The sequence below is a fragment of the Tauraco erythrolophus genome, chromosome 24 (assembly GCF_009769465.1).
Source record: "Tauraco erythrolophus isolate bTauEry1 chromosome 24, bTauEry1.pri, whole genome shotgun sequence".
In the NCBI taxonomy this organism is placed as follows: domain Eukaryota; kingdom Metazoa; phylum Chordata; class Aves; order Musophagiformes; family Musophagidae; genus Tauraco; species Tauraco erythrolophus.
In genome coordinates this window covers 5,141,118-5,152,796 of record NC_141488.1, presented here as the reverse complement: position 1 = coordinate 5,152,796, position 11,679 = coordinate 5,141,118, and the positions used below count along the sequence as shown (strand labels likewise).

General features: G+C 54.7%; 1 protein-coding gene across 1 annotated transcript; it reads left to right on the top strand.

The window, feature by feature from the left end:
* Positions 1–8,087: 8,087 nt before the first annotated feature.
* On the top strand, positions 8,088–10,741 carry SYF2 (SYF2 pre-mRNA splicing factor). The gene is made up of 7 exons (XM_086626052.1): positions 8,088–8,144; positions 8,236–8,355; positions 8,737–8,862; positions 9,113–9,230; positions 9,353–9,443; positions 10,256–10,354; positions 10,450–10,741. The coding sequence occupies exons 1-7, from the start codon at positions 8,088–8,090 to the stop codon at positions 10,613–10,615; spliced, it is 777 nt and encodes a 258-aa protein (XP_086482178.1). The 3' UTR covers positions 10,616–10,741.
* The last annotated feature ends 938 nt before the right edge of the window (positions 10,742–11,679 follow it).

Sequence of the window (11,679 nt, the reverse complement as noted above, 5' to 3'; positions counted from 1 at the left end):
GGGGTGGTTTTGTGGGGCACAGGGGGAGCGGGACCCCCTGGTCAGGGAAGGGGGTGGCCTGCAAAGGGCTTCCTCCCCTCTCCAGCTTTGAACAGCGTGGGGGTTCCTGAAATCCAGGTGTCGAGACGGGAAACGATGTATTTCCCAGCGTTGCTCTGCGAAGAGAGAGGCTGCGCGCGGGGCGCGGGGGCTGCGGGGTGCGGGGTGTCCCTCGGGGAGCAGCCTGCACCCCAGCTCCTTCCCGGTGTCGTTGGCCAACACGCCGTGCAGCGAAGTGTCCCGACACACCGCGTCGCCGACTGCTCCCTGCTCCGCCGTCAGCGGCAAAGTGCATCTCGCATCTCCCTGGAAATGAGACGTTGTGGCCCCGTCTCTCTGCTTGGAGCTCCTCTCGTTAATGCCATCAAACCCCGACCCTAATTGCTTCCCACCTGAAATGCAGGCTGGGTTTCCAGCATCCCTCCCCGGAGCTGTGCCGTGTCCCAGGGCGAGCTCCCACGTCTCCAGCCATCGTCCCCTGCCTTTGCAATCCGCCTTTCCCTTCCGCAGCCAAGCAGGTTTCTCTTTGCAGCTGGAAGTTTTCCCTGGATCTGGTTCCCAGTGCTGCTGAGAGGAACCTGCCTGCCCTGGCCCTGCCTGCAATAGCCTTTACCATCCTTTTTTTCTTCTTTGAAAGGTTTATTCTGGTGGGTAATGACGGGGGAGACTGCTGGGATAGGGGAAAACCACGGAGCAACCCAAGCCAGGCAGTTAATGACGAGGGAGGATGCAGCGGCCACGGCCAGGAGACAAAAATACTGGGAAGAGCGACCAGAAACATCTTTAGAAATAAAACCTGTGGCTGGTGGGCAGGGAGGCTCGGGGGAGCAAGGGACACCCCACCACCTCCGGGCTCCCCAAGGCACTGGGCAGAGGATGGAGGTGAGGGGGGCACAGCCCCTCCACTGGCGTGGGTGACCCATGGACCCCAGCACCTCCTGGTTTGCATGCAGCGTACTGGGAGCACTGGGAGCCCTGGGGGGAGCTGGCCCCTGTCCTCCCAAAACTGCAGTTTGGGGGTGAGGTTCTGGCTGTTTACCAGCACCAACTGTCCTTTAATGATGGCTCAAGTGTGCTTCCTTGGGGGGGCTCACCGCGGGGTTACGAGCCATGGTCAGACTGGCAGAGCTGGATCTCTGCAGCAGCAAAATTGCACGAGCCAGGGGACAGCAAGGCAGGGGCCAGAGGTGTTCCCAATGTTCAGTGGACGGGAACAGGGACAAGTCCCTGGGAGCAGCACCCAGTGCCCTCACCCAGCACTTCCCTGGCCCTGCTCAGCCCCAGCCCTCCTGTGCTCGGCACGAGGTCAGCGTTTGCCCACGGTGCCCGGCGAGCCCACGGGAGCTTCCCTGCCCACCACCAAATGGTGGAAAACAGCGAAGATTGACTAATATTCCCCAAAATCCGGCTTCATCTTTGTGATTTGTGTTCGCGTTTGGCCGATGCAATATTGAACAGATGCCTGGAGGGACTTTGGTACTTAAAAACAACGCACAGGAGGTAAACAGGGAGATTTATTATTTTACTTTTGTGGTTTTGAGATAGTTTATGACACCAGGCTAATAACTCACAAACCAAAATCTTCATTGATCGGGGGAAACGTTACGTTATCCTCCCTCCATGCCCAGAGAGGCTGCTCTCCCGCAGCCACCCTCTGCCCCGCTGCCTGCTGGGGATGGGTCCATCCTGGCACATCCCTGGGGTCCAGCCATGTCCCAAGCCCCATGTCCCCCAGCAGGGAGGGAAGCAAATCCCCAGTGTCCAGGGTACCCTCTTGGGACATCCGTAGTGCTGTGGACTCAATACCACTCATGCTGGGACCAAGAGCAGGATTGTCCCCTGCCACACTGCCCAGCTCACAGCATCCCTCCCTCTGGCCTCCTTCTCCCTCCTAATTGCAACAGCAGGACCACAGGTGCCATCCTTCCCTGTCATTGACAGCTAATTAATTGCCACTTGTCACATTCCCCCAGGGAAATGTACATCCCCAGCCATCGATCCCTGCTGCTGCTGGGTTTTGGGAGCCTCGAAGGCATCCCCATCCCGCAGCGGCTGGCAGGACCCATCACTGCAGAGAACCAGGGCACCTCCTGAAGAGCACAGCCCTGTGGCACGGCACGCTGCCGGGGAGGGCTGCCGGGGTGGCTGTGCCGGTGGACGATGCTCGATGGCAGCACATCGGACAGGCCGTTTCCCAGCGCCCCGGGCTGCTCTCCTGCTGTCTCAGACCAGTGTATTTCTGTGATATCTGCTGTAAATCTGCTTCATTTGGAATTCACGGTTAATGACTGAGGTGCTCTCATCCAGGAAACTCCGCGAGGTTCCGGCTTTTAAGGGAAAAGATGTAACCAGGCAGGAGTTGACAAACGCTGCGGAGAGCTGCCCCGCTCTCCAGGCACTTAAGAAGTCTCCAAAAGGAACATCAGCCCCCCCAGGAAGGCCGTGATTTATCGGCCTTCAGGACTGTGAATCCCAAACCATCCCACCCCATGTCCCCCGGTCCATCATCCCAATTCAACTACAATCCCGGACTGACAGGCTGTAACATGGACAGGGGAGGTTTGGGCAAAGCTTGCCCACAGCCCCTCATTTGGCCAGCACCGGGGACACCCAGCAGGACCCTCCGCATCGTCCCGGGGGGAAAACGAGGTGGATTTTCCATTTTGCCCACCCGCTCGCTGCTAGCACTGAAGGCAAAGCGTTGCCATCATTTGAACTGTAAGCTCAGGAGCCTAATTCAATACAATCAGGCTCATTGTTGGAGGGCTGAGCATTTAGCTGAAACCCTAAGCCAGCCCTGCAGTAATTTGGCTGGGGAGGAATTGATTTTGACCATCAGCACTTTCTCGTTTTCAATAGAGTACAAACGTAACCAGGTTAATTTCTGTTAAGCACATTACCCAGGTACTTTTTGCTCTCCAGCCCAATGATTATGTGTCTGATCTGAAAGATTATAATTGCAACCCAACAGGACACAAACAGTAGGCTGTGATTGAAAGGAACTGAACTGAAAGAAAACCGGTTTCTCTTCCACCTGAAAAACAAACAATCTTAAACAGTCTCCACATTTCCCCTCTCTCCATGTTTCTGCATGGATAATGACTACACGCAACGACGCAGTGTATTAGATCTCTTCCAATAAGGAAATACACTCTGCTCAATCTTATCTTCTAATACACTGTATGCTGCCCGTCTCGCTGGATTAATGCCGTTACTGCAAGTTTGATTTGGTCCTATGCAAGTTTTAGGTCTGGTTTTCCTCTTCTTTACCCAAATCAGCCCTCTGCTTGCAAAGGGCTTCCCAGTGTGGTCAATGCCAGCATCCTGTCGGTCCCAGCCTCAGAGCTCCCAACCATGTGGGCATCCCAGGCACTGCCTCTTTTCCTGCCCCAGGTTTTCATCCTGATGACAAGGGAGATTTGGCCGTCTGAGATTCCCAGATGTCGGCACGGTGCTGGGATGGCACTGAAGCGAGCTGGCGCAGCAGGAGCACAGTGAACCAACCCTGTATGTGCCACCCATGCTCACCCCTATGGTTTCCTCCAAAATCAGAGGTGGGGAAGGGTCCCCACACCGCTGCTGGGCTGAGGACATCCATCCCCCCACCACCACCACCCATCCTGAGGGCTGGGACCGGGATAAGCGCAGGCTCGCCTTGTCTCCAGCCCTGCCTGTACATTATTTCTCCTGATCATCACAGCGTTCTTCCGCTTCTAAAGCACCTTTCATCACGAAACAGGATGGAGCGCGGCAGCTGTTGAACAGCATGGAGCTGCGCTGCACAGGCAGGGACGGGCAGGAAGTGGAAGCGGCTCCTGCAGCTGCTGGGACCACGCAGGAGAGCTGTACTCACGCCACCGCATGCTGGGGCCTTATCACATCCCCCAGCACGCTCACGGCTCCCTTCTGACACGCAAGAAGCCCATGTGGCAGGTCGCACGTGACGGCACCGATGTGACACGCGGCGGCTGGGGAGGGGTGAGCTCCGCTGCGGGACCACGGGGGGAAGAGCTGTCCTTGGCCGCAGCAGAGCATCGCGCCTTCCCGCCCTCTCCAGCAGCACCTACACCCAGCGCAAGGACCCGCCGTGCTGCAGGTCTGATCCATGGCAGTGCAGGTCCAAGTTGTGGCACTGTAGGTCTGGATTGTGGCCTTGCACACTCAAGCTGTGGCCTTGCACACCCAAGCCACAGCTTTACATATCCAAACCACAGCACTGCACACCCAGCCATGGCACTGCATGTCCAAACCACAGCACTGCACACCCAGCCATGGTATTGCATGTCCAAACCACAGCACTGCACACCCAGCCATGGCACTGCACACCCAGCCATGGCATTGCATGTTCAAACCACAGCACTGCACACCCAGCCATGGTATTGCATGTCCAAACCACAGCACTGCACACCCAGCCATGGCACTGCACACCCAGCCATGGCATTGCATGTTCAAACCACAGCACTGCACACCCAGCCATGGCATTGCACACCCAGCCATGGCATTGCTTGTTCAAACCACAGCACTGCACACCCAGCCATGGCATTGCATGTCCAAACCACGGCATTGCACACCCAACCATGGCTTTGCACACCCAAGCCATGGCATTGCACACCCAAGCCACATCATTGCACTTTGGTGTCACAGGTCCGGCCATGGCACCACACGCCCAGCTCAAGCTGCTGCTGCCCCCCAAGCCGGGTGCTGCAGCAGATCAACCCCAGCAGGTGGAAGATGGAGGCTGTGCTGCGGGACAGAGGCAGCGAGGGTGGACATTTAGGGAAGAGACACTGATGGATGCCCAGCTCAGGGTGAGGGACCAGCCATTCCTGGCTGTTGTGTTCAAGCGCTCCCCACGCAGAGCGAGCTGGGCACGCTGCAGCACCTCGCTTCAGCTCCAGCGTGGGGTTGTCCTCCCCGTCCCCCCTCCCTCGCGGGTGAGAAATGTCCCCAGGGCTGGAGCTTGCTACATGGCTCATGTCCCAGGGAGTGTGCTGCGGCCTCTGTCATGCTGGAGCCACAATTATTTTTCTGAGAACGGACACAAACCTCTCCCTTTCCCATTGCCCTGATCCGAGCAGCCCGAGGAGCTTCACACTGTGAGAACACGCGGTGCCTTCATAGGGGCACCCAGCCGGGCGCCCTGCAGACCCCTGATAAAAGCGCCATGTTTGCTGTGGTGGATGGGAGATAACCGACGCTGCTCCCCCACCACCCCTCGACCAGGATCTTCCCCTTTGAAAAGGACAAATATAACCGAGATGAGTCAGTTCCTCCGAGTTCCCATCCCCTGTACAATATGTAACTGGAATTTTTCATTTCGGCACTGCAGGGGAGGCATAACTGGAGAAGACAATGGAGTCAGCTACGACCCAAGAAAGCAGTGCCAACTCTGTGTGCATGAGAAATAAAAACATTTTTTAATCTAAAAATAAATTAACTGTAAGTGACAGCAAGAGCAGATCTGCGTGTACTCACTGTCAGCCCGCGCAGGACCAGCCCCTGCTCCTCGGCGCACGGCGGGTTTGGGTGAATTCCCTGCTCTTTCAGGCCAGGTTGGCATTCGCAGTAGTACCACCAAGCCGGGGAGGCACTCGGCACCTGCACCAGGAACCGGGCTCCCTGAATTGGCATCGGACCCAGAAGCAAATCCGCAGAAGCCAGGGAAACCTCTTGGGTTGATTCTCTAACTGCATGATGGCGGTGAGGAGGGAGAAGAGGCTCCACTGAGCCAAGGCACTGCACAAATCCATAAAAACCATCCGGCTTCCCGCCATTAAATGAAAGGGTAGCGAGTACGCAAGCGGCTGACGGCCCCGCTCTGCAGCCCACCCCCACGTCACGGAGCCCAGCAGATATCTGGGGCAGCCCCTGCCCAGAGCTCGCCCTCCTCCCCCGCCGCTCACCCCTCTGCTTGTTCCTAACTTCCATTCGGAGGGGACACGGAGCCACCCGGTGCTCAGCTGTCACAGGAGATTGTCTGGATGCTCCAGAAAATAAAACTCCAGTTGAGATCGCAGGTGGGAGCTGCAGAGGGGTGCGGTTGATGCGGTGTTTCATGCATCCGAGAGCCAGGCCAGCATCCCTCCCTCCTCCCAGAACCTCTGATCCCAAGCGTGGCGACCAGTTCCCACACATGAGGGACGTGGAGACAGCCCCTGAAGCAAAGCACTGTCTCAGGGCAGCGAGCAGGGCCGGATTCTGCTACTCTTCTTTACAAGCCCCAGGCCTTGCCGGGACACGGCCAGGGCTGCTGCTGCAGCGGCAGCAAGATGTTTCTCAGCTTCCCTTTGCTCCTGTCACACCCGCATCACCTCCACTAAAAAACATTTCCATGGGGCCACCTACACGGGTGGTGGGACACCCCTCGCTGCAAAGGGCTCAGAGCCAGTGAGGACCAGAGCTAAGGGGCGACCTCAGGTCAGAGGGGCTGGGAGCACCAGAAGGAGCAGAGAGTCATTGGTAAAGCCATGGCCCGAGTACGTAACTCAGATTTTGACACTGCGCTGCCAAATTTACTGCACAACGACATCAACCACTTTGCTGGCTGCTTTTTTCAGGAATCTCCTCTCTTCCAGCACCAGTGGTCCCTGTCCTCAGTGTGGCAGTAGCTTGCTCCATGTGCATGGAAATCTGACAAATCCCAGCCAAGTCGCAAGGGTATGGAGAAGGCAGGTGAGGGGGAACACCCAAAAAACAAACCTTGTCGGAATAATCCTCTCCTTTAAGATATTGTCAACAGAGCTATATAAAAGCTTTCTGCCTCCCATTCTTTGCCCCAGTCTGCTCAGTTTTGCAGCACTGGCTTCACTAGGTTGGGTTTCTTTTTTTTTTTTTTTCCCTCTGACTTGACTCCTTGCTGGGTAACACTGTGTTTGATATTTTTAATCACTCAGCATGCATCAGAGTTTGGCAGTGGAAGAAAGTGAAGTTAAAAGAGAACAGAGAGAGTTTGCGTTTGCCAGGCTGCCTGCCATCGCCACAGCCCCTCATCACTGGTGCTGCATTTCCCTCTGCTGGAAAGGGACGAGCCGCCGCTGACAAGGTCAGTGTAAAAAACACGCCGTCGGCCGGCGATTCTCAACCTTCTGGGTTTGGATCGTTTCTTCAAAGCAAAACAAAAGTCCTGAACCCTTCTGCCTTTACTGTACGAATATCAAGACATTACACACATGTACACATAGATGTATCTGTACGTGTATATCAATATTACTCATGAGCCCTTATAATAAATCTACTTTTGGCTTCGCAAGGCTGGAAGATCCTGGCCACTGCAGCAATACCATGGAAATTTTGACTTTTTTTTTCTCAAAAGTTGCAGAAAAACTTTTCACCTTCCGTGAGAGCTGCAACTTTCTCCCTGAGCAAACCTGTTGTGGGTAATTTCGGGACTACAAGCGGACGGACAGCACAGACAGATGCCATTCCATGGTTTCCCATTCTACACCAGGCTCTACCCCGGATCTTGTCGGTGCTTCCAGGTGAGCTGAGGCACAGCAGTTCATCTGGTTCACGTGCTGCTATAAAGCTTGCATCATCCCATTGATCCCTTGGAAGAAGAAACAAAGTTTGATTAATGGTGTTTACTAAAGCACGGAGTCTCTTCCAGCCCACAGCGCGACGCTGGAGTCTGGAACACAGGGATAATTTAAGGATTGCTTTGCCGACGGCTCCGAGGCTCTAAACCTGCCTCCGAAGATAAAAAACGGAGAGTCGCCACTTTCCATCTGCTTCTCCTGGGCACACGGGGACGAACCCAGCAAAGCGCCCAGCAAAGCGCTGCCTCGAGGGCGCCGGAGCTCCACCCGGCAGCGGGAAGGGACGATGGCAGCCAGCGGCCGCCGCGGCGAGCCCCGTTCCCGCACGCTGGCGGGGCGCAGAGCTCGAGCCCCCTCCCGCTCCGGGGAGGCGAACAACGCCGCGGAGGGGCCCCGGCGCCGGAACGGGGCGGCAGCGCCTCCCGCCCGCCGGGGGGCGCCCGAGCGCCGCGGCAGCTGCCCGACAGCGGGGCCGGAAGCGGAAGTGTTTGTCGCGGTTTGTGACGGTGCGCGATGGCGGCGGCGGTGTCGGCGCTGAGCGGGTTGGGCGCTCCCGATGCCGATGGCGGGGTGAGGTGGCAGCGAGGGGGAAGAGGAGGCGGAGGCGGAGGGGAGGGGGGTGTTCCTGGCTCCCCCGGTGGCTGAGTGTGGGTCGTTTCAGGGCTCCTCGGGCTCGGAGGACGAGGCGAGGCCTGGCACGGCGGCGGAGGCGGCGGCGGAGGCGGCGGCGCAGAAGCGGGAGGAGCGGCTGCGCAAGTTCCGCGAGCTCCACATGAAGCGGGTGCGCGGCGACCGGAGCCGACCCGGGGCCGGTTTCTGCCGGTGGGGCCGCTGATGCGCGGGGAAGGGGCAGCGGGGGTTGCCCGGCCCAGCTCGGGTGCAGGCCGGCCGCGGCCCGGTGGTCCCGGGGAGGCTGTGCCGCCGCTCCGCTGCTCCCGTCGCATCGCGATTGCCCATCCTGTCGAACTCCCATCCGGCAGGGATGGAGTACAGGTGGTGGTGCCTTCAGCCCTTCACCAAACGCAGCGTTTTGCGTGGGGCGGTCAGTGACCCGTCCCGGGATGGGCACCTGTGATCCTCGGGGGCTTCTGGGGGTTTTGTTTTTGTGATGGATCGTGGCCACGAGTCTCTGGAGTTCGTTAATGAACTAGTTTGTTCCTAGAATGAGGCTCGCAAGCTGAATCACCTCGAAGTGATGGAAGAAGAGAAAAGACTTAAATTGCCAGCGAACTGGGAAGCCAAAAAAGCTCGGCTGGAGTGGGAGTTGAAGGTGGAGCAAAAGAAGAAGGTAAACACACAATTACAGCTTCCTGTAACCTGCTGCGTCTCATTCCAAGTGCCTGCAGTGAGGCTGAGCCCCCCTCCTGGCGGCTAGACAGTCCTGGGGGCCTATACAGACATTACCTCCCCAAAAAATCCATCTCCTGTTAGGCTCCTGCTCTAGAGGTTGACTGGACTGATCCAGGTAGTTACAACTAAGTTTGATGCTTGGCCACCATCTTATTGTTCAAACTGAAGCGTTCCTTGTGCTGTGTTAGGAATGTGCAGCGAGAGGAGAAGACTACGAGCAAGTTAAACTGCTGGAGATCAGTGCTGAGGAGGCCGAGAGATGGGAAAGGAAAAAGAAGAGGAAAAACCCCGATCTGGGATTTTCAGGTAACGGCTTAACTCCATAACTGTCTGTGTCCATAACAAACACCTTTGCTCGTATTTCAGCTGCAAACTCAAATCACAAAATAAAAACTGTCACCCCAACGCTAATTCCTTTTCTTCCCAAGATTACGCGGCTGCTCAGCTGCGCCAGTACCAGAGGTTGACGCGGCAGATCAAACCTGACCTGGAGCAGTACGAGAGGCTGAAGGAGCAGTAGTAAGTTTGATGTCAGTCACCTGATACTGCCTGGGGCATTGCTACATTATCAGCAAACACTAAAAACTTTAATCCTTTCAGCACATGCATAGTCTCACATACACTGTAATGTCAGTCTAAATGGGGGAGTAGATTACTTTTTTTTTTTAAGCAGCCTGGCATGGTTTAAGCTCTCTACAGTTACCTGAAAGGAAGTTGTAGGGAGATGGGGGTCAGTCTCTTCTCCCACGTTATGAATGACAGGACGAGAGGGAATGGCCTCAAGTTACACCAGGGGAAATTTAGGTTAGATATCAGGAAAAATTTCTTTACAGAGAGGGTTGTGAAGTATTGGAACAGGCTGCCCAGAAAGCTGGTGGAGTCCCCATCCCTGGAGGTGTTTAAAAACCGTGTGGATTGGGTGTTGAGGAACATGGTTTAGGGACCCTGGCAGTGCAGGGTGAATGGTTGGACTCAATCTTGAAGGTCTCTTCCAACCAGACAATTGTGTGATTCTGTGAAGAACAGGCTGACTGACAGACAAGAACTTGCAAATTCAGATTTACAATTTCGGTGCCCACACATTTCATAGGCAGGTTCTGGCATCTCAAATAACTGAGTGGGCGTGTGTTTAATATCAACATGTTCCCACCTGAATCTTGGACTCCCACGGTTCAATACAATTTAAGTGCCTTGAACTAGAGGAGCTTTAAGGTCCCTTCCAACCCAGCCCATTCTCCCAGTGTTACACTAACAATGGAGTAATCAGCAGTGAGTCTCAAAGCCATCAGTGCCGTTGTGTGAACTGCTGCCCATCTGTTGCTCTTGTCCAGTGGTGAAGCGCTGTATCCCACATCTGACAGTCTCCTCCATGGAAGCCACGTGCCATCAAAGGAAGGGGTTGATAGGATGGTTGCAGATCTTGAAAAACAGTAAGTAAACACCGTGATAAACCAAAGTGTGTGACATAGAGCAGCTTTGTGTAATCAGAGCCACAGGATTTCAACCACTGCTGTTTGTCTTACAGAATTGAAAAGCGTGAGAAGTACAGTCGAAGACGCCCGTACAACGATGACGCAGACATCGACTACATCAACGAGAGGAACGCCAAGTTCAACAAGAAGGCAGAGAGGTTCTACGGGAAGTACACAGCTGAGATTAAACAGAACTTGGAGAGAGGAACAGCTGTCTGAGCTGTCGGCTCCAGCAAAGTGCTATGATAGCCCTACATCAATTAAAGTTTGGTGGAGAGGTTTTGCCAGCAGTTTTAAGTGGTATCAAAAATATACTTTCTAGACTTCATTAATACATAAAATCAACTTAATGTAATAGAATTTGCCTAACAACTCCAGCTGTACATAGCTTTTACTTGCAGAAACAACCAGCTTCATGTTCTAAATAAACACAAACGCTGATAACTCCATTCAGAACCCAGACTAGTGTTATTCTTCAGCAGGTGAAGACCAGCAAAGTTCCTGAAAGCACTTGTTTAAGTGCTCAAGGAACACACATGACCTGCCTGTGAAAAAGCAGCTGCCCCCAGCTGAGTCTGGGGTTCCTCACCAGCCAGCACAGCTGTCCCACAGCCCCAGCAGCAAAACAGCCCCCAGAGGGCAAGAGCAGGGCCTGTCTCAAGCATTAACTTCCAGTTGGCACAAAATACATAACCCTTAGTACATCTGCCAGCCCTGTCTTGGCAACTTAAGTTTCTTAACAAAGCTTCCAGACTGTAGCTGTTAAAGTCAGTTTATTTTACTAACTATTTATTTTTACAAAAAAACCAAATTTTAACTCATAGCACCCAAAACCACGCAGCAGCCTCAACTTAACCCGCAATACTTTGCTTCATAAAGGTTGTGGTGAGCGAGGCAGCTGAGTGTGCTGCACTGCTGAATTCTGGAGCTCTAGGTTACAGGCAGTGAACCTGCACCCTTGGTACCACGACCTGCTGCCTGCCTGACACACTGAGCCTTTCAAGGCTGCTTTTAAAGCCACCTAAATCAAAACACAAGCCAGTACTAAGTCAAGTTCAGCATCAGAAGTCAGCAAGAGTGTCACAGCTGCTCAGGTGCAACACTTTCAACAGCAAGAGCGGTGATGGCATCACATAAGGCAGCCAGGTACATGTCAAATAAAAACTTTCTACTTCCAGAGGGAAGTTACTCTGGAGGCCTTGCACTAGGCACAGTTCCAATGTAAAGCTTCACTCAAAATGAAGCAAAAACTGCCTTCTCTTGCACTCTGTGCTAACAGTAGA

Excerpts from the sequence above, each read along its gene's own strand:
- SYF2 (XM_086626052.1), top strand. The coding sequence starts at position 8,088 with ATGGCGGCGGCGGTGTCGGCGCTGAGCGGGTTGGGCGCTCCCGATGCC. Across the intron at positions 8,356-8,736 it reads GCGAGCTCCACATGAAGCGG|AATGAGGCTCGCAAGCTGAA; the intron begins GTGCGCGGCGAC and ends GTTTGTTCCTAG. Across the intron at positions 9,231-9,352 it reads CCCCGATCTGGGATTTTCAG|ATTACGCGGCTGCTCAGCTG; the intron begins GTAACGGCTTAA and ends TTTCTTCCCAAG.